The 23,347-nt window shown below is 41.2% G+C and overlaps 1 protein-coding gene across 1 annotated transcript in view; it reads right to left on the reverse strand.

The window, feature by feature from the left end:
• NBEAL1 (neurobeachin like 1) overlaps positions 1-23,347 on the reverse strand; it is a 211,464-nt gene that overhangs the window by 128,919 nt on the left and 59,198 nt on the right. The window contains 3 exon segments of the mRNA XM_051849252.2: positions 5,294-5,400; positions 7,091-7,397; positions 14,769-14,854. Coding sequence (XP_051705212.2) covers positions 5,294-5,400; positions 7,091-7,397; positions 14,769-14,854 — 500 coding nt within the window.

Genomic DNA, 23,347 nt, shown 5'->3' on the forward strand with positions numbered 1-23,347 from the left:
CTTTCAAATAAATAAAATAAATCTTTAAGAAAAAAAAAAAAGAAAAAATACTAATCTCCCATATAGCTGTTTTAAATTATTTCATGGGTAGTTGTCTCAGGATATGTTCACTGCTAAAGAAAGAAAGGTTTTTCTGCAATTTGACCTTAGAACATTTTCTTCAAAGTGGCAGCAGACAATACTTCTTACCAATTACATTTTATTCCTTTGAAGGTTAATACTGAAAATAAAAAGAATTACTTTCAGAAAAGAAACAAAAGCAGAGATGTGAGTACATTTATTCATCTAACACAAGCAAATTAATCTACTGTAACATCCACGATATCCTAGAGAAAAATGCTGAAAACATTTGATGCTGCAAACAAAAGTTAATATTTTGAAAAACATAGTAATTATATCACTGCCCTCATATCCTTAACAGCTATCAAAGATCACTGTTCTTCTTTTGAATTTTATACCTCAAATTTGTTAACAATGATCCCTAACTTTCACATCAGTCATGCTCCAATACATATCACACCAGGCAGTTTAAAACCTTAACATTTCTACATAAAAGGAGAGTAATCTCCCTTATAGTTTATATCATTTAACCTACAATGCTGCTATTCTAATACTTTTGAAATCAGCTTATATAATAATAATACTTTTGAAATAAGGGCCAGGTACTACAATGGTGAAAATGAGAAAACAAGTGCTTTTTTTTAAAAAAAATAAAATTTACTTATTTGAAAGTCAGAGTTACAAAGAGAGAAGAGGAGACAAACAGAAATTCTACATCTGCTGGCTCACTCCCCAAATGGCCACAGCACTGGGGTTGGACCAGTCCGAAGCCAAGAGGCAGTAGCCTCCTCCAGATCTCCCACATGGGTTCAGGGGCCCAAGCACTGGGCCATCCTCTGCTGCTTTCCTAGGCAAATTGGTAGGGAGCTGGATGGGAAGTGGAGCTGCTGGTTCTCTATCTAGGACCCCAGCATCACACGGCTTTACCCACCATACCACAGTGCTGGCCCCGAGAGGTGCTTTTGTGCCCCGAGAGTTGTACAGTTAAGCAAAACTTCAAACTAAATACATTTTATTTCTAGTATCTCTACTGCTGTCCCAACCTTTGTAATACTACTGTTCCAAGTCCCCAACTTTAATATTAATGAATCCAATTTTATTTATTAAGCTTCCACTGTGTGTCAAAGACCTAATGATGGGAAAGGAAAGATTCAAGTCAGAATATTTATCTTTAAATAGTTCACCGTTTATATGAAATACAAAAAGTCTAAGTGTCACTCTACAGACTTCTAATAGGCACTACAGGGACCAAAAACATAGATCTATCTGAATCTAAATCTAGCAAACCAGAGAATATTACGATTATTAAAAAAAGAAAAAAAAAGGAGAAGCAGCAGAAGATGAATAGAACAGCAATTGTCTAGCCTTGCAGTAAAGAAGCCTATGCTTCCTATGGGAATGCCTGGGTTTGATTCCTGGCTCCAGCTCCTGACTCCAGCTTCCAACCAACGCGGACACTGGAAGGCAGCAGATGATGGCTCAAGTGGGTGGGTTCCTGCCACTCAAGTGGGAGATCTATATTGAGTAACCAACTCCTGGTTACACCACCCAACCCAATTGCAGGTGCTGCAGGCATTTGAGGAATGAACCAGTGGATGTGAGGTCTTAAAGTAAAATTTTGGAAAATTTAAAAGAAGAAAAAAAAAAAAAGAACAGGAGAGAAAGTACTTCAAGTAGCTATAACTACATCAAGGAGACAAATAAGCAAGAATAAGCATGACTGGTTCAAGGACCATGAAGGGTTTAATAGGGCTTATGTAATAATAAAAGGCTCAGGACATAGATTTCTGAGCAGAATTTCTTAGGGCCTTGGTGCAAATCATGGTAGAGACTTAAAAGATCACTCAACTGGTTTAATAGCCTGCAGAGGACATTTTAAACAACAGACTGTTATGATGACATCAGTGTGTTAAAAAGGTGGTTTTGGGCCGGCGCCACGGCTCACTTGGCTAATCCTCTGCCTGTGGTGCGGGCACTCCGGGTTCCAGTCCCGGTTGGGGCACTGGATTCTGTCCTGGTTGCTCCTCTTCCAGTCCAGCTCTCTGCTGTGGCCCGGGAAGGCAGTGAAGGATGGCCCAAGTGCTTGGGCCCTGCACCCACATAGGAGAGCAGGAGGAAGCACCTGGCTCCTGGCTTTGGATTGGCACAGCGCACTGGTTGTGGCAGCCATTTGTGGGGTGAACCAACAGAAAAAGGAAGACTTTCTCTCTGTCTCTCTCTCTCTCTCTCACTGTCTAACTCTGCCTGTCAAAAATAAATAAATAAAATAAATAAATAAAAAGGTGGTTTTGGCTTCAGTGTGGAAGAGAATAAGACCAAACAGTTACAGAGCAATTAAGAAAATATTATAATAATCTGGCAAGAAGGCTCTGAAATAAAGGAGCCACATGAATGAAAGGCTGCATTTGAGAGGTATTTAAAAAGTAAAATTGTCAGAAGCTGGTGACACAAGCAAATATGGAAAAGGAAAGGAAAGGTCTAGACTGATTCTCAAGTCTCTCCCCTGAGAAACTGAGAAGGTAATGGTGCCTCAGACTGGAACTGGAAATACAGAAACAGCAGCTGGGGGATGACAGAAGAAGGCATGATCTAGTCCACTTTAGATGTGATATATTTGATTTTTCTGAGACCTGAAAGACAAGCTTTAGAAACAAAACACTGGAGGACTATAAATGATATCTAAAGCTGTGCACATAGTTGACAATATCCCAAGGATAAGCAAATTAAGAAAACAAAAAGCACCTAAGATCAAACAGGTAATGTCAGCATTTTTAGAAAGGGAATATTCTAAAGAGACTTAAGAGTAGGAAGTGACACACGGAAAAAAAATTATACAAGGAAAAAAGAGTAAGTGTGTGTCTATCTTCAATATTTCAAGGAGGGAATGATTAAAAGTCACAAACAAGCATGAGCTAAGATAAAAACTAAAGTCCATTAGACGGGGAAACTACAAAGTTTTCAATGACGTTGATTAAACAGTTTCAATGGAAATGCAGAAGCAGAAGCCAGATAAAATTTTAAATGAATGGAACTCCATCCAAGTCTGTCCTAACTCTCAAAATACTCCAGAGCCAATACCGACACATTCTATCTTTTATTTGGAGCTACAGGGGACCATATCATACCTAAGAATTAGGAAGCAAACAATCTCAATTAGGTGAGAATAATTGTGTGATAGTTCCTAGCAGACATACTAGTTGTCTGACATTTCCATAGACTTTAAGGGTGTCTTTTGTTGGCAGCACAAACAAATTTCTACGTGGAGGAAATTATGTCAATTTGAGAAAACAAGGAGCAAAACACAAGCAATTTGGAGATGAAGCACTTTGGAACAAATGCCTCAAGAGCAGTCTGACCAGCGGTGTCACAGTCAGCATTTGTATGCCTCAAGTATTTTTCATTGCCTTTGTTTTTCCCTTTATGTCTTATCAAATAATTCCCTATAAGCTCAAAGTTTTTAGATAATAGTTCCTGTGGCAGTGGGATGGTTATTAAATTTTACAATTAAATATTTACTACCAAAGCAAAATTCACATAACCCAGTATACTATCTGCTGGTTTATACCCCAAATGACCATAACTGTCAGGGTTAGGCCAGGCTGAAGCCACAGGCTGTAACTCAATCTGGGTCTCCCACATGGGTGGCAGGGTGCCAATTTCCTGACCCATCACCTGCTGCATCCCAACATGCATATGCATATTAGCAGGAAATTAAATCAAGAGTAGAGACAGGATTCCAAACCAGGCATTCCATTACAGGATGCAGGCACCTCCAGCAGTGCCATAACTGCTGCACCAAACACATCCAGATGACTCTTTTAAAAGTATAGCACATAAAATGTAAAGCAGGGGTCAATATGGTGGCAAACAGGTTAGGCTGCCAATGGGGACACCTGCATCCCATACTGGAGTGCCCAGTTCAAGTCCTAGCATCTCTGCTTCTGATCTACTGCATCCTGGGAGGCAGCAGATAACAGTTCAAGTGCTTGGGCCCTGCCACTTATCTGGGAGACCCAAACGGAGTTGCAGTTTCCTGGCTTTAGCCTGGCAGAGCACTAGTTGTGGGCATTTGGGGAATGAACCAGTAGACGGGGATCTCTCTTTTTCTGTTGTTCTGCCTTTCAAGCAGATGGGAGGCGGATTACATTTTAAAAGGGTATAGGAAATAAAACTTACCTATAGTCTTTTTGTCATTGTTTATTTTTAAAGGAGAGAAAATGTTTACTATACTAAGTAGCAGAAAAAAAGAGGAAAAAAGAGTTGGACGCCAAGAGATTGCTAACCTTTTAACAAAGGGTGTGAATTCTTTTTTCTATTTCTTTACATTTGGTTAATCAAAGGCATTCTTTTCCTTATGTGTGTTATTTTTCTTAAATAAAGTCAGAATGTGGTGTACTTCACTTGTAAAAATAAGCAGTCAAGTTTTCCCTTTGCGCTTTTGCTCCTTAGCATTTGTATTATTCAGTTTATACAATCTGCTCTCCAACTCTTGTATTTTGTTATCAAAATACTTTTACACTGAAAAACACAATTTTATAATGTTAAAATCTACTCATGAGAATAATAAGGTTTTTACAAGTCTGCAATAACTTTTATAATCTCTAAACAAATGCTAGGGGGTAATCTTGACACTAAAATAGCAGCAAGAAGGTGGCTGCTTAAAATTTTGTTTGTATTAGTATTAGTATATGGTTTAAAGACATCAAAAAGGGGCTGGCATTGTGGCACAGTGGGTGAAGCTGCCACCTATGACACCGGCATTCCATTTGGGTGCCAGTCTATGTCCTAGCTGCTCCATTTCCGATTTAGCAACCTGCTAACACTCCTGGGAAAGCAACAGAGGATGGTCCATGTCCTTGGACCTCTGCACCCATGTGGGAGACCGAGAAGAAACTCCCGAGCTCATGGTTTCAGCCTGGTTCATACCTGGCCATTGCACCATCTGGGGTGTCAACCAGTGGATAGAAGATCTCTCTTTCACTCTCTTTCTCTCCCTCTCTCTGACTCTCCCTTTCTCTGCGTAACTCTTTCAAATAAATAAATAAATCTTTTTTAAAAAGTATTTAGATAATTACAAATGATATGATATTAGCTTCAAGATAAAATTTGGTTACATGATTGAATGAAAACACAAATACCATAAAATAATAATTATATGCACAAATTTGAAATAAAAAATAACCAAAACAATAGCTTCTTAAAATCATAGACAATAATAGTAACAGAAAAATACCTTGCAGTTCTGTAGCAGTCGTATGAGATGTTCAAAGCAATTACTGTTAAGAAAAATGGCCTGAAGTACAGGCCTATCTGTACAATCTAACATGGCGGTGATGGTATCTAAGAAAATAAACACAAAATCACCTATGTAAAAGTGAAAATTTGAAATCATACACTCATACATATTTTTAATTGAAATTTTTAATTGACAAAGCAGATGTAAATTAATTAGGAATTAATAGGGATAAACAGTAAAATACCAAATCTATAATTACTATTTGATAGGAAAAGTAAAAAATTTTACACTTATTTAAAATATTCAAAATTTATATATAAGTAACATACATTTCCCAGAGATTTATTTAGCTGTTTTTCTATCATCAGGCTCAAGTCTAATCAACTGTGGTGCCCAACTTATCATTAATAAACAATAACTGCCTATGTCTGGGAACACAGTTTAACTTATATACTATCAAATTAACATAGGCCCCCTGCGGCGCCGGCACACCGGGTTCTAGTCCCGGTTGCCCCTCTTCCAGGCCAGCTCTCTGCTGTGGCCAGGGAGTGCAGTGGAGGATGGCCCAAGTGCTTGGGCCCTGCACCCCATGGGAGACCAGGATAAGTACCTGGCTCCTGCCATCGGATCAGCGCGGTGCGCCGGCTGCAGCAGCCATTGGAGGGTGAACCAACGGCAAAGGAAGACCTTTCTCTCTGTCTCTCTCTCACTGTCCACTCTGCCTCTCAAAAAAAAAAAAATTAACATATGGCCATTTTGAAAATGAGACACAGGTAAGTGATCCATTTGTGACAATGTTTTGCTCACATTTCCTACTAAAGGGACATACTCATCTAAAAATAAAGGACATCTGGCACAGGCAATAACACAGCTCTTAAAAGTCTATTCAATATAGACTCAAAATTCCTTATAAACTTATAACTATATAATATGGCATTATATAATATAATGAAAACCATATGAGTCTTATTTTCCTACACAAATGAATGTTGTAGTGGATCATGTTCAACAAGACTTCTTGATCCTTATTATTTTTAAATGGATATCACATATACACAAACATATAAAAGCATTTTTACCCTCTAGAAACTACGCATCAAACCAGTAAAGATTATATCTCAGTGCCAGGCTATAAAGAACTTATTTTCTTCTATTTATCCAAATTTCCTAGTTTAGCTGTAACAAACATATTTTATTTCTATAGTAAGGAACTATGTTATCAGTTAATAATATTTGTACTTAATGTCTAACATGGGAATACAATAAGAAATCATATAGAGAGGTGTAAATAAAGACAAAGTAAAGCAAAACAACCAGCACAGAGAGAGGGAAAGAGAAACAAAGACACACATACACAGAGGTCTTGAGGAAAAACAACAAAAACAGAAGATGGCTAGAGGAAGGAAAGACTAAAGGGACTTAGCCGGAGATGTCAGAGAGACATACAAACTGGCTGTATGTCCTTTTGCCATCAGTTAAAAACCATAAATGGCAGTTTCTAAAATTTTACTTCTAAAATTTTGAAGTCATGGCTGATTTTCCTTTTAGTATTGATGTGTTTAGTTGTTTATATTTTCAAGACAGAATATAGGGCCTTGACTATCATTGTTTCAGATAAAGATGTTACAGACAAATCAATTCTATATTAATTATTTGGAAGTCAATATCTAAACAGTCACATAATATCTAAATCAATCAATACTTTCCATATAACAGCCATGTACTTGAAATTAAAGTGGGGAATATGAAAGTAAATATGAGACCCACAGCAAACTGTCTCCATGGAATACTTACTCAGCATTTTGATCTGGAGAGCTATGAACCGGCTTTCCCACTGTCTAGATCTCCTTTGTTTGGGTAAAGCTGAATGATCTGAATTTAACAATTTAAAATAATTCTCCAAAATTGTACTAGTTTCCACTTGACGCTGGTCAGAGCTGCTTGTGAGAAGTATATGCACCACTTCCGTAAGGCACTTCAGGGTTAGTTCTATCTTCCTACCCACTTCTTCAGGATCTCCATCCTCCCAGGAATCACAATCTGCCAAAACTCGCATAAGAACTTCCATGGTGGCCGGAGAAATTGCTTGCAGAGCATTCCTCTGAAACATTAAACATTTAAATAAAAATGAACCTCAAACCAGAATCAAATATTATTATCTTTGCAACCACAAATGTAAATTTAATAAATCTGTAAACAATTTTCATTTTAACAGATAAACATATTTAAAAACTCAATAGAAACTTTGACAGAAACTGCTAGTGTTTTATACCTATTAAGTCTTCTCTTCTTCACCACCACAGAAAATTCACTTTTGGGGCCAGTGCTGTGGCGTAGCGGGTAAGGCTCCGCCTGCAGTGCCGGCATCCCATATGGGCGCCAGTTCGAGTCCCAGCTGCTCCACTTCCTATCTAGCGCTCTGCTATGGCCTGGGAAAGCAGTAGAAGATGGCCCAAGTCCTTGGGCCCCTGCACATGCATGGGAGAACTGGAAGAAGCTGACTCCTGGCTTCGGATCAGCGCAACTCTAGCATTTACGACCATTTGGGGAGTGAATCAGCAGATGGAAGACCTCTCTCATTCTGCCTCTCCTTCTCTCTCTGTGTAACTCTTTCAAATAAATAAATAAATCTTCAAAAAAAATTCACGTTCTACCTTCCCTGGAAGATATGGATATCTATGTGACCCAGTTCTGGTCAAAATTATCATGGGGAAGGACCCTTGGCCCTTGGCCCTCTCACCTTGTTCAACCTTGAATGTAGACATAATGCCTGGAGTCACCTTTATATCACAAGAAACCCAAGAATTAAAGCAACAAGTTACAGATAGCAGAACAAAATATCAAAGGACCAGTGTTACTGATGTTGTCACTGAGCTGCTGGATTAGCCCAGAACTACCTATATATCTGGATTTCTTAAGTATGCATAAAAACAAAAGAAAAACCAAACACCCTCCCTCAATTTGGTAGTCTCTCTCAGATTTTCTGTTGGTTAAAGCTAATCCGTACCAACTGATTTACACACACACACACACACACACACACATATATATATACACACACATAGATGTATATAATGATTTACTTGGCTCTGATTCTATAAACACAAGTAACCTAAGTTACCACAACTGTATGATTAACTGCTCTTTATGGCAAATCATAAATCTGATACATTTGGCTTTATTTTCACTAGCACAAACACTGTCTACTGCTTTACTGACTTATACGTGTCATTTAGTTCTTACAACTAATATGAGATAAGATAGGGGCCGGCGCCGCGGCTCACTAGGCTAATCCTCCGCCTAGCGGCGCCGGCACAACGGGTTCTAGTCCCGGTCGGGGCGCCGGATTCTGTCCCGGTTGCCCCTCTTCCAGGCCAGCCCTCTGCTGTGGCCAGGGAGTGCAGTGGAGGATGGCCCAGGTGCTTGGGCCCTGCACCCCATGGGAGACCAGGAAAAGCACCTGGCTCCTGGCTCCTGCCATCGGATCAGCGCGCTGCGCTGGCCGCAGCGCGCCGGCCGCGGCGGCCATTGGAGGGTGAACCAACGGCAAAGGAAGACCTTTCTCTCTGTCTCTCTCTCTCACTGTCCACTCTGCCTGTCAAAAAAAAAAAAAAAAAAAAAAAAAAAAAAAAAAGATAAGATAGCTGAGCTGGGGATCACAAACTACAAGTTCCCCATGCCAATCATAAGTCTATTCTATTTGTCCTCTTTCCTGTTATGCCCTGTTTTCATGCCAAACTTTGGAAACAGTTGTCATGTAACTATGTATATTAAGCTCCATGTGGTATTTTATGGAGGTATGAAATTCCCAGGTGACCCCACTAGGAGGTGCTAGGAGGTGCTTGTCCCTCTTTGTCAGAGACCAAGTCTAAAGGAGGTGCTGAGCTGCTCCCTCTCTACTTCCTTCCTCCTTGCCTTTTCTCCCTCTCCACTCCTCACCTATCCCATGGAGTGTATGTTTGCTTTCTCACCTTTAAAATAAACTTTACCACTTTGGGCACCATATATGTGCCTGTACTTAGAATGCTTCTCTAAGTGGAAGGCAAGAACCTGGAATAAAAAACTAGACCCTACTCCCACTGTTTCACAACCATCCTATAAATGTTACTGTTTCCACATAAAATATAAAGAACTAAAACACATGTAAATAGCTTATAAGGTCACATATCAGGGCCGGCGCCACAGGTCAATAGGCTAATCCTCCGCCTAGCAGCGCCGGCACACCAGGTTCTAGTCCCAGTCGGGGCACCAGATTCTGTCCCAGTTGCCCCTCTTCCAGGCCAGCCCTCTGCTGTGGCCCGGGAGTGCAGTGGAGGATGGCCCAGGTGCTTGGGCCCTGCACCCCATGGGAGACCAGGAAAAGCACCTGGCTCCTGCCTGCAGATCAGCGCGGTGTGCCGGCTGCAGCTCGCCAGCCGTGGCGGCCATTGGAGGGTGAACCAACGGCAAAGGAAGACCTTTCTCTCTCTCTCTCTCTCTCTCTCTCTCACTGTCCACTCTGCCTGTAAAAAAATAAAATAAAATAAAATAAATTAAAAAAAAAGGTCACATATCATAACTAGTAAATGAACGGACCTAGTCAGTCCGGCTTCAAATGGTTTGCTCTTAACATAACACAGAACAGAACAGAGTTGTTTTTAGTTTGTTGGTTTGGAGTATGGGTTTGTTTTTGGTTTTTGTTTTTGCTATTCACAGATCTAAAGAGCGAATATGCCAATGGGTTGATGACTTGGGAAAGGAGCCTAGTCACTCAATTTCAATTTTTCTGTTTCTTTGTAACAACATCGTTCTTATTTCTTTGGATATTCAATTATTCTAAATATCCCTGTACTGACAGCATATTCAACAAACAACCTTCGGACTTCAATTTAACTGTAGCTATGCCCTGATCACAATAATCTGAGGTATTTACAATACACAAAATAATAAATTTGGATCCGGGGCCAGTGCTGTGGCGCAGTGGGTTAAAGCCCTGGCCTAAAGCGCCAGCATCCCATATGGACACCAGTTCTAGTCCCCGCTGCTCCTCTTCCGATCCAGCTCTCTGCTATGACCTGGGATAGCAGGAGAAGATGGCCCAACGCCTTGGGCCCTGCACCCGCGAGGAAGACCTGGAAGAAGCTTCTGGCTCCTGGCTTGGGATTGGCATAGTTCCAGCTGCTGCAGCCATCAGGCAAGTAAACCACTGGATGGAAGACCTCTCTCTTTCTGTCTCTACCTCTCTCTGTAACTCTTTCAAATAAATAAAATTAAAAAAAATAAATTTGAGATCTAATATCTTGATTTTCATGTTAACTTTTCATTAAAGTGGTCTCTTTGGACTTGACAAGCCCTAAGTACTAACAAGAACAAGTCTTTTCATATTCAAAAAGAAAATGGGATTCAATCAGCTGTGCTATTATTCAGTAACAATGTCACTTCCATGTTCATTTATGAATACTTATTAATTCTAACAGTAGTAGAGAAATTATGGAAAGGGGAGGATATTGATCCAAAAGAAGGAGATCAGTTCATACAGAAATGTCACCAAGCAAACAAACTCTAAAGATTTCTGGTTATTATCCTTTTCACTACAAGGAAACTAATGTCCTACCAGAGTGAAAGGAGAAGGCAACACGAAGTGCAAGGAAATCTAAGAGGGGATTATGGCTGGGAATCAAAACAGGGACAGGATAAATTAAACAAAAGAGAAGGACACTTCAGTGGAGCTCTGGAAGCTACAGTAAGAGTAAATATGAATAATTAAGAAAAAATACCCATTGAGTACAAGGGCCATTAGATGAAAATACACAGAAAGCAAACACAGGGAGAAAAGGAGATTTGCACAAGTCCTAACAAAATTCTTAGGATGGTTTTTACAAGATTAAATCCAAGTAAATAAGTCAAAATTGTATACATTAAATAAAAAAGTGATCATCTAAATATATAAAGTTATTTGTTTATAATGTTTCTCTGAAAAGTGAAAACTGCATTTTCTGACATCTCCAAGTAGAACAGGAAATGACAAATAAATTACCAAATAAATAGTAACTGCCTATTGCTATAAAATTTCCTATTAATACAAGATAACACAAATAAATGTCTAAACATTCATTTGAACCTCCATGGCACCTTCCTGAATGTAGACAAGGATATTCTCCTAATGCCCAAAATGATAATGCCTAGTATACTATTGGTATCATTTTTCAATCTTTAAATAAAATTATAATTTTTAAAATTTATTATTTGAGAGGCAGACAGAATTCCTATTTGCCAGTTTGTTCCCCAAATGCCCACAGGGCTAAGACTGGGTTAGTGCAAAACCCAAGAACTAGGAAAGCAACTCTATCTCCTACATGGGCGGCAGGAATTAAACTCTTTCACCCATCACAACTGCTACCCAGGGTCTACATTAGCAGGAAACAAAGTTAGGATTGAGAGCTGGATATCAAATCCAGATACTCCAATGTGAGATGTGGTGTCTAAAGCACTAGGCTAAATACTCATCCTAAAATTATAAGTTAAGCATTTTATGTGTTGTAACAATATAAAGAACACAGGACACTGATGCTAGTAAGAGAATGTTTCACATGAAAGAGAAAAGTAAGAGCTTAAAAAAAGGAAATAAAAAAGGAAGGAGAGAAGAGGAGAAAAGGGAGAATTCGGGAGAAATTCAAACTTGGATGGAAAACAACTATTTCTGTTCATCTCTAGGGCAAATTTAGTATCAACACCCAATTTAAATGCAAGCAACAAAGAATAGCTGTATAAGTAATAGTTATGATTTTATCATCAATAAAAATAATATATATTTTATTTCTTTTTCTTTTTTAAAAAAGATTTACTTATTGATTTGAAAATCAGAGTTATAGTTATAGAGAGGGAGAGGGGCAGGCAAAGAGATCTTCCATCTTCTGATTCATTCTCCAAAGGGTTATCATGCCCAGGTCTGGGCCAGGCAGAAGCCAAGAGCCAGGAACTTTCTTCCAATCACTCATGTAGGTGCAAGAGCCCAAGGACTTGTACCTTCATCCGCTGCCTTCCCAGGTGTATTAGCAAGGAGCTAGATTGCATAGTATGTCAAAGTATCCTTTATGATCATTACTTACTAAAATTATATTAGTTACTAAACTTGCTGTTCTTTTCATGTAATGAGTTATAAAGATGCAAACATGGGGTAGATCTTCATTTGGCCCAGCCATTAAGAAATCACTTGTGGGGGTCAGCGCTGTGGCATAGTGGGCTAAGCCTCTGCCTGTGACACTGTCATCCCACATGGGCTCTGGTTCTTGTCCTGGCTGCTCTTCTGATCTAGCTCTCTGCTACGGCCTGTGAAAGCAGCAGAAGATGGCCCAAGTACTTGGGCCCTGGCACCTGTGTAGGAGACACGGAAGAAGCTCCTGGTTCCTGGCTTCAGATTGGTTCAGTTCCAGCCATTACAGCCATTAGAGGAGTGAACCAGCAGATGGAAGACTTTTCTCTCTCTGTCTCTCCTTCTCTCTGTCTATAACTCTATCTCTCAAATAAATAAAACCTTTTATAAAAAAAAAAAGTTTAAAAAAAAAACAACTTGAGATATTTGCATCTCATATCACAGTACCTGTGTCCAAATCCCAGCTCCATTTCCAATTCCAGCTTCCTGCTAATGTGCACCCTGGAAAGAAACAGGTGATGGCCCAAGTACTCGGGTGCCTATCACCTACATGGGAGACCCAGATTAAGCTCCTCACTCATGGTTTCAGTCTGGCCTAGCCCTGGCTATTAAAGGCATTTGGGGAGTGAAACAGTAAATGAAAGTTCTCTCTGTGACTGTGTCTTTGTCTTTCAAGTAAATAAAAAATACAAACAACTTTTTAAAAAAGGTTTCAAGGGCAAGAGCTGTGGCGTAGCAGGCCACAGCTACGTGCCCTCTACTTCGTGCAGTGCCAACATCCCACATGGGCACAGGTTCAAGTCCTGGCTGTTCCATTTCCAATCCCATTCCCTGCCGATGTGCCTGGGAAAACAGCAGATGCTCCCACACAGAAGACCCAGATGAAGCACCTGGCTCCTGGCTTCAGCCTGGCCCAGCCTTGGTTGATGCAGCCATGTGGGCAGTGAACCAGCAGATGGAGGATCTCTCTGTCTCGTTCTCTAACTCTGTCTTTCAAATAAATAAGAGGGGGGTCTGTGCTATGGTGTAGCAGGTTAAAGCCCCAGCCTGCAGCACTGGCATCCCATATGGGCTCTGGTTCGAGACCAAGCTGCTCCTCTTGCTATCCATCTCTCTGCTATGGCCTGGAAAGCAGTAGAAGATGGCCCAAGTCCTTGGGCCCCTGCACCCATGTGGGAGACCCAGAAGAAGCTCCTGGCTCCTGGCTTCGGATCGGCGCAGCTCCGGCCGTTGAGGCCATCTGGGGAGTAAACCAGCGGATGGAAGACCTCTCTCTGTCTCTACCTCTCTCTGTAATTCTGTCTTTCAAATAAATAAAATAAATCTTCATAATAATAAAAAAAAAAAGCAAAAAGGGTTAGGAATCTCTGATCTAAATTGTACGGTTAAGAAAACATGTAGAAATTCTTTTTGGAGGCCGACACTGTGGTGTAGTGGGTGAAGCCACTGCCTGCGACACCAGCATCCCATAAGAGCGCCAGTTCATGTCCCAGCTGCTCCACTTCCAACCCAGCTCAGCTATTGCCTGGGAAAGCAGTAGAAGATGGCCCAAGTCCTTGGACCCCTGTATCCGCATGGGAGACTCGGAAGAAGCTCCTGACTCCTGGCTTTCAGACTGGCACAGCTCTAGTCGTTGAGGCCAATTGGAGAGTGAAACAGCAGATGGAAGACCACCCCCACCCAACTCTCTGTAACTCCGTCTTTCAAATAATTAAATAAATCTTTAAAAAAAAAAAAAAGAAAGAAATTCTTTTTGAGTTACAGTCCTATTGTAGTTACACTTGTAGTTAGAACTGGTAGTTAGAACTTGTACTTACTCTCAGTTTACTACAGACAGCTTGTAAGATGCTCAACTTAAAACATATGTTTTCTTGCAAAGAAAACACTACTTAGGTTTGTTGAAAAAATGCATACATGTGATACATGCATATTGTGATACATGGATTTCATAATAATAAGTAGGTATCAGAATAACAGAATTCATAGTCATTTGGGGATTAAACTATTAGAGCTTGATTTTATCAACTGGGTAGTAGGGTTGACTTTCTCTATACTCTAAAAATTAGTAGCTCAAAGTCAATATAAATAAAAACTTACAATATCAAAAAAAGTTAATATGGTTATTTATCTAACAATTTTATTATAGGTGCAAATGCTATTAATTAGGATTTTTCAAAGATAATAAAAGAAGAACTAAGTAGTTTAGTTTGAACAACATATAAACATAACTTTATGGTTCATCAAATTATAAAAAGACAAAAAATATATTACGTAAGCCATGGAAAGCTGTCCATACTGTTAAATGTTATTTTATATATAAACTTTCAATATTTTCCTCACCTGCCCACCGGCTACAATGGCTCCAAATAGGTGTAATAAGCAACACTTAAGACTTTCCTTGAGATGTTCACTTTCCTGAAAACATTCTGTGAATATAATACACAAATAAACAAAAATAAGAATTCTCTTTTATAAGATGTTTTACCTCTAAAAAATTTCTAATATAGAAATACGAAGAACTAGTTGAGGAAAGCCTAAAATGTTTTAAAAAGAAAAGCTGATATGCATTTTGTCACAGGAAGGAAAAGAGAGACCAACTACCGGGTAGCATTTTAAGTATCTTATGTTATCACATTTAATTCTCATAATACTTCATATAAGAATGATAATTTCCCCTACTTATAAATGTACATACAGAAGTTCTAAAGTTAATACCTTGTCTGAGGAGGTCACAAGATTATCAAGTGACAGAGCTAACAATTAACACAAACCTAACATAACTGTGTTTTCTCACTAGCACTATGATGAACACCACCACCACCACCTTTACTGTCTGCATTCAAATAACTACCTATAGTTAGCCAATTATGAAATGAAATAATTAAGCAAAAAGATTTCCTAAGTCTATTGCAGGGCAAGAATTCCAAAATTCTAGAACCAACTACAGTAATCTTTTTCTTAACATTATAAATTATTTTATTCTTTTTAAAAAGTTATTCATGCATATGACAAAGAAAACTAAAACAACATAAAAGAGTTGACAAGGGAAAGCAAGTCTTTCCCTTACCTATTCCTTAATCCATCACACTACATCTACCTTAAAAAAAATCTATGCAATGTGCAGGCATCCCATGGTATCCATAGATAACTGGTGCCAGGTGTCTTTCCCACCCAGAGAGAAACCATTATCTCATGTATGCTCAAGGTCTTCCATAAAATGGTTTAGTATTTGCAGAGAACCTTCTGTATATCCCCTCATATACTTTAAATCATCTCTGAATTACTTGTAAAAGCAAACACAAAGTAAATTTATTGCAAATAGCTACTGTTCTATATTATTCAGGAAACATAACCAAAAACAAAACAAGCTGTACATATTCAGAACTAATACAATTTTTTAAATGTTTTTACATCTGTGGCTGGTTTATTCTGTCGATATGGAATCCACAGATGAGGAGGCCAGGCAATATTCCTGCATCACTGTTTTTGTTTTCTACTTCAATGTATTCTGTACATAATTGTATCTTTTTAAAAAATTTTATTTATTTATTCAACAGGTAAAGTTACAGACAGTGAAAGGGAGAGACAGAGAGAAAGGTCTTCCATCCACTGGTTCACTCCCCAAAGGGCTGCAATGAGTGGAGCTGGGCCAGTCCAAAGCCAGGAGCCAAGAGCCTCCTCTGGGCCTCCACACAGACAGCTGGATCAGAAGAGGAGCAACTAGGACTAGAACCGGTGCCCATACTGAATGTGGCGCCAGAGGCGGAGGATTAACCTACAGCACTAGCCCCCATAATTATATTTTAAGAGATAACATCTGGGGAGCCGCACTGTGATGTAGCAGGTAAAGCCCTGCCTGCAGTGCCAGTATCCCATACGGGCGCTGGTTTGAGTCCTGGCTGCTCCACTTCCAATCCAGCTCTCTGCTTTGGCCTGGGAAAGCAGAAGAACATAGTCCAAGCCTGTTAATGCACCTGGAAAAGCAGCGGAAGATGGCTCAAGTCCTTGGGACTCTGTACCCACATGGGAGACCCAGAAGAAGTTCCTGACTTCTGGTTTCAGAATGGCTCAGCTCTGGCCATTGTGGCCATTTGGGGAATGAATCAGCAGATGGAAGACCTCTCTCTCTGTCTCTACCTCTCTCTGTAACTATTTCAAATACATAAAATAAATCTTTAAAAAAAAAAAAGACATACGAGATAAACATTGATCATAAGACTGCTTGGGTGGCCATGCTAGTATCTGATAAAGTAAGCAGAGTATTATCAAGGCAAGGCAGGGAATATTACCATGAATAGAGAGGAAAATGTGATTGTTGAAACTAGGACATGAAAATAAGACTCAATAAAAAATTAAATTGATTAAACTTATTCAGAGTATGTTCTCTCATCATATTAGAATTACATTAGAAAGTAATGAGGGCCGGCGCCGCGGCTCACTAGGCTAATCCTCCGCCTAGCGGCGCCGGCACAACGGGTTCTAGTCCCGGTCGGGGCGCCGGATTCTGTCCTGGTTGCCCCTCTTCCAGGCCAGCTCTCTGCTGTGGCCAGGGAGTGCAGTGGAGGATGGCCCAGGTGCTTGGGCCCTGCACCCCATGGGAGACCAGGAAAAGCACCTGGCTCCTGGCTCCTGCCATCGGATCAGCGCGGTGCGCCGGCCGCAGCACGCTGGCCGCGGCGGCCATTGGAGGGTGAACCAACGGCAAAGGAAGACCTTTCTCTCTGTCTCTCTCTCACTGTCCACTCTGCCTGTCAAAAAAAAAAAAAAAAAAAAAAAGTAATGAGGACGGCACTGTGGCTCACTTGGCTAATCCTCCACCTGCGGCACCGGCACCCCGGGTTCTAGTCCCAGTTGGGGCGCTGAATTCTAGTCCCGGTTGCTCCTCTTCCAGTCCAGCTCTCTGCTGTGGCCCGGTAGGGCAGTGGAGGATGGCCAAGTGCTTGGGCCCTGGGCCCTCCTGGGAGACTGGGAGGAAGCACCCAGCTCCTGGCTTCGGATCAGCACGCAGCGCCAGCTGTGGTGGCCATTAGGTGAGTGAACCAACGGAAGGAAGATCTTTCTCTCTGTTTCTCTCTCACTGTCTATAACTCACTCTCTCTGTCTAACTCTGCCTGTCAAAAAAAAAAAAAAAAAAAAAAAAAAGCAAGCAAGCAAGCAAGCAAGCAATGAAAGGGGTCAGCACAGTGGCACAGCGGGTAAAGCCGCTGCCTGCAGTGCCGGCATCCCATGTGGGTGCCAGTTTAAGTCCCGGCTGCTCCAGTTTTTTTTTTTTTTTTAAAGATTTTATTTATCTGAGAGGCAGAGTTACAGACAGTGAGAGAGAGAGAGAGAGAGAGAAAGAGAGAGAGAGAAAGAGAGAGAGAGAGAGAGAGAAAGGTCTTCCTTCCGTTGGTTCACTCCCCTAATGGCCACAACAGCCAGAGCCGTGCCAATCCAAAGCCAGGAGCCAGGTGCTTCTTCCTGGTCTCGCACGTGAGTGCAGGGGCCCAAGGACTTGGGCCATTTTCTATGGCTTTCCTGGAAAAGCAGCTGGGACCAGAATCAGTGCCTATATGGGATGCCAACGCCGCCAGCGGAGGATTAACCTACTGAGCCACAGCTCTGGCCCCAGGGTGCCGGTTCAAGTCCTGGCTGCTTTGAGAACTGCCAACAAAATTGGGACCACCTAAACTATGTCTAGTTAGCTAATTCTTTTTTATTTTTATTTTTTTTTAACAGGCAGAGTTAGACAGTGAGAGAGAGAGAGAGAGAGAGAGAAAGGTCTTCCTTTTTTCTTAAAAAAAGAAAGAAAATACTTAAAAATTACTACTCTCAATTTTTCAAGAAGATAATACATTGCTACTAACTACAGTCATTACACTGTACAACAATCCCTTGAACTTATTCTCGTCTGACGGAAATTTTTATGAAGATTTTATTTATTTAATTGAGAGGCAGAGTTACAGAGAGAGAGAGAGAGAGAGAGAGAGAGAGAGAGACAGAGAAAGGTTCTTCAATCTGCTAGTTCGCTCTCCAAATGGCCGCAATGGCAGGAGCTGGACAGCCCAAAGCAAGGAGCCAGGAGCTTCTTTAGGGTCTCCCTTGTGGGTGCAGGGGCCCAAGCACATGGGCCACCTTCCACTGCTTTTCCCAAGCCACAGCAGACAGCTGGATTGGAAAGAGAGCAGCAGGAACATGAACCAGTGCCCATATGGGCTGCTGGCACCTCAGGCAAAAGCTTAGCCTACTGCACCATAACTGAAAGTTTGTATCCATTGGATAATATCTCCCCAGAACCCTCACACGTTCCCTAATAACCATGATGTCAAACAAGAAAGGAAGGGGCTGGCACTGCAGCTTACTTAGCTATTCCCCCATCCTCCGCCTGTGGCGCCGGCACCCCGGGGTTCTAGTCCCTGTCGGGGTGCCAGATTCTGTCCCGGCTGCTCCTTTTTCAGTCCAGCTCTCTGCTGTGGCCCTAGAAGGCAGTGGAGGATGGCCCAAGTGCTTGGGCCCTTCACCCACATGGGAGACTAGGAGGAAGCACCTGGATCCTGGCTTTGGATTGGCGGAGTGCGCCAACCTCAGTGGCCATTTGGGGGGTGAACCAATGGAAAAGGAAGACCTTTCTCTTGTCTCTCTCCGTCTAACTCTACCTTTAAAAAAAAAAAAAAGATGGAAGGAAGGGAGGGAGGGACAGAGGGAGGAGAAATATTTTAAATCAATGAAAAGAAAAAAGTATATCAAAATCGGAGAGACATGGCTAAGGTAACACTTCATGAAAAATGTATAGCCTGAAACATTCATAATAGAAAAGAAAGCCTAAAAAAAGAAGGCATAATTAAAGATTAATGCTTCTACCCTACAAAGCAAGAAAAAGAAGAAAATTAAGAGCAAGGGAAATAAACAATAAAGAAAAATCTATGAAATGAAAACTTAGTTCATAGAAAAAAGCAATATAACTTTAAAAACCTCTAGCTAAACTGATCAAGAAAAAAATGAGAGAAAATATAAATTACCAGTATCAGAGGTAAAAAGGAGGATATCAAGTCAGATCCCACAGACTACAAAAAGACAATAAAAATTATTTTAAAAAAGTCTTTACAGCAATAAATTCAACAACATGGATGAAAAATAAATTATTTAAAAGATAGAAATCACAAAATTAACACAAGAATAAATAGGAGATCTGAATGGCACTTTATCTAGTAAAAAACAACTGACTCCATAATCTACAAGCTTCTCACAAAGTAAACTCCAGGCCTAAATGGCTTTGCTAGAGAATATTAAAAGCATCATAATAGCAATCTCAAGTCAACTCTCCAGAAAATGGAACACTTAACAACTCATTTAATAAGATCACCATTATTGTTTAAGCCAACCAAATATGGCTTTTTGTTATGCCAGTCCGGGCCAAATGAAGATAGATTTTGGTAGCAAGAAATGCAGTAGTGCTGTGACAAATACATGAAAATGGGGAGGCAACCTTTAAACCAAATCAAAGATAGATGCTGGAACAGTTTTGAGGTGCATGCTAGCAATATGGACCTGCCAGTAATTCTGGTGAGTTCTCAGACGGAACCAACGTGTCTTTGAAAACAGTAAGATAATCTTAGTCAGAAAGTGGCAAAGAACTTGGTTAAAGTGTGTCAAGCTAGAACTGGTAAGTACTGAAATTGAATCTACCTGAGGCAATTTCGAGGTCAAGTGTTGAAGGAACATTTACATTTCTCCTGACTATGTATAGTAAAATGTGAAAGGAAAGTAAACTGAATGAATTTATCCAAAAAAGCACCAGAACTTGAAGATTCTGACAGCTTTCAACCTATCCATATGGTAATAAATGACAAAGCCTGTACTGAAGAAAAACACCAAGAGTGTGGCTAGACAACCATTTGATAAAGAGACCTTTTGTATGACTCACGGCCTATCTGCTATCTAGAACAGAGGCCAGGAACAGAGACAGGATTATATTAGCAAAGACACTACCATTTTGAACTAAAGGAACAGGGAAAAGTAGGAAAGGCATGAAGGTAGACTGTTGAACTTCTTGGATTCTACAGGACCAGACCACAGAGCTAGTCAGTTGTGAACAGGTGCTACCCTTCAAGAAAAGGGAAGAATGCCTTTGACAGGCAGCTCAGCCCAGAGATCATGAGGGCATTTATTTCTTCCTTCGCTTCCTTCCCTTCCTTCCCTTCCTTCCCTCCCTCCCTCCCTTCCTTCCTTCCTTCCTTCCTTCCTCTTTCTTTTTTTGACAGGCAGAGTTAGACAGTGAGTGAGAGAGACAGAGAAAAAGGTCTTCCTTTTTTCTGTTCGTTCACCCCCCAAATGGCTGCCACAGCCAGTGCACTGCGCCAATCCGAAGCCAGGAGCCAGGTCTCCCATGCGGGTGCAGGGCCCAAGCACTTGGGCCATCCTCCACTGCCTTCCCAGGCCATAGCAGAGAGCTGGACTGGAAGAGGGGCAACCGGGACAGAATCTGGCGCCCCGACCGGGACTAGAACCCTGGGGTGCTGGCGCCGCAGGTGGAGGATTAGCCAAGTGAGCCGCTGTGCCAGCCTTCTCCTCAGTTTCAAAGGGTGGAACCACTTCTCAGGTTACAGACAGACAGGATGACCCCATTCAGTGCCTCAGGAGTGAGGGTCCTCAAGAACTGGTGCAGTGCCAGAGGGTGACTCTAGCACTCTAGTGAGCCTGTCAGGTAGGGTATCAAACCAACGAGAACTTTCTCAAGCCTAAAGTTTAATGGAATTAGCCTTGCCAAGTTTGGGTCTTGTCTGAAACCTGGCATCCCTTTCTTGTTTCCAATTTCTCTCATTTTGAATGGGAATGTGCATCCTAGGTCTGTCCCACCATTATATTTCGGAAGCAAATAACTCATTTGGTTTCACAGGTTCCCAGCTGAAAAGGAATTCTGACTGACAAAGAACTGCACCTTGACCCTCACACATACCTGCTTTAGGAGATATTTAGCTGTGACTTTAGATATTACATTTTATAGAGTTGAGGTTGGAATGAGTAAACACTTGGGGCTGTCAAGACAAAATGAATATATTTTGTCCTTGATAAGTTCATGAATCTTGGGGAATCAAGGAAGGAATAATATGGAGTAAGCTCTATGCCCCACCCCAGATTCACCTGTTGAAGCCTTACTCCCTCTCCCCTGCCATGTGACAGTTTAGAAGACAGGCCCTTTTAAGGTTAAATGAGATCATAAATGTGAAGCTTTCATCCACTACAACTGATGTTTATATATGTATGTATGTACTTTTTAAAAAAATTTATTTATTTGAAAGGCAGAGTTACAGAGAGGCAGAGGCAGAGAGAGGGATAGAGGTCTTCCATCCGCTGCTTCACTCCCCAAACGGCCTCCATGGATGGAGCTGCGCTGATCTGAAGCCAGGAACCAGGAACGTCTTCCAGGTCTCCCACGTGGGTGCAGAGGCCCAAGGACTTGGGCCATCTTCTACTCCTTTCCCAGACCATAGCAGAGAGCAGGATCGGAAGTGGAGCAGCCGAGACTTGAACCGGCACCCATATGGCATAATGCAGGCGGCCCCACATTTACTTACTTGACAGGCAGAGACAAAGAGAGACACAAAATGACAGAGAAAGATCTCTCATCTACTGGTTCACTCTCCAAATGCCTCCAATAGTCGGAGCTAGGCAAGGACAAAGCTGGGAACTGGGAACTCAACCCAAGCCTCCCACATTGGTGGCAGGGACCCTAATACTTGAGCACTCTATCACTGGCTGCCTTCCAGGGTATGCAATAGCAGGAAACTGATATTGGGAGTACAGCCAGAAACTTGAACCCAGGCATCACGAGCATTAGCTTAACCAGTATGCTGAACACCCTCCCGATACCCTTGTAAGAAGAGAAAGGAACACAAGTCTCTCCTCTTTCCAACACCTGAAGATGCGCAAGAAGGTGAACATGTGCAAGCCACAAAGAGAGATCTCAAAAGAAACTCTCTTGGACACTTGTTCTTAGACATTCTACCCTCCAGAACTATGAAAAAATAATTTTTTTTTTTGACAGGCAGAGTGGACAGTGAGAGAGAGAAACAGAGAAAAAGGTCTTGCTTTTCCATTGGCTCACCCTCCAATGGCCACTGCAGCCGGCGCACCACCCTGATCCGAAGCCAGGAGCCAGGTGCTTCTCCTGGTCTCCCATGGGGTGCAGGGCCCAAGGACTTGGGCCATCCTCCACTGCACTCCCGGGCCACAGCAGAGAGCTGGACAGGAAGAGGAATGACCAGGACAGAATCCGGTGCCCCGACCGGGACTAGAACCCAGTGTGCCAGCGCCACAGGCAGATGATTAGGTTACTGAGCCGCGGCGCCAGCCGAAAAAATAAATTTCTATAATTTAAGTCACCCAGTCTATAGTATTCTGTTATGGCAGACCAAGCAGACTAACACAATTACCTTGATATAAAACTACATAGATACAAAAGGTTAAATAACCTCTACCAACCTGTATTTTTCTTCAACATTAAATATAAAAATCTTTAACAAAATATCAACAAATCAAAAGCATCATGTATCATGTAACCATGGCCAAAGGTGGTTTAGTCCAGAAATGCAATGTTCAGTTTCACATATGAAATCTATGTATTTCACTAATTAATACACTGAAAGTAAAAAAAAAAAAACAAAAACATACAATTACCTCAAATGGATACAGTGAAAGTATGATAAAGAAAAAAAAAGTCAATATTTATTCATAATGAAACTATTAACAAATGGTAGAATAAAATGTCCTCCATTTAATAAAGGCAATCTATAACAAAATCTGGGGGCCAGTGTTGTAGCATAACAGGTTAAGCTGCCACCTGCAATGCTGGCGTCCCACTAGCATCCGGTATCGGTATCAGTTCCAGTCCCAGCTACTCCATTAAAATCTAGTTCTCTACTAATGTGCCTAGAAAAGCA

The sequence above is a fragment of the Oryctolagus cuniculus genome, chromosome 3 (genome assembly GCF_964237555.1).
Source record: "Oryctolagus cuniculus chromosome 3, mOryCun1.1, whole genome shotgun sequence".
Taxonomy (NCBI): domain Eukaryota; kingdom Metazoa; phylum Chordata; class Mammalia; order Lagomorpha; family Leporidae; genus Oryctolagus; species Oryctolagus cuniculus.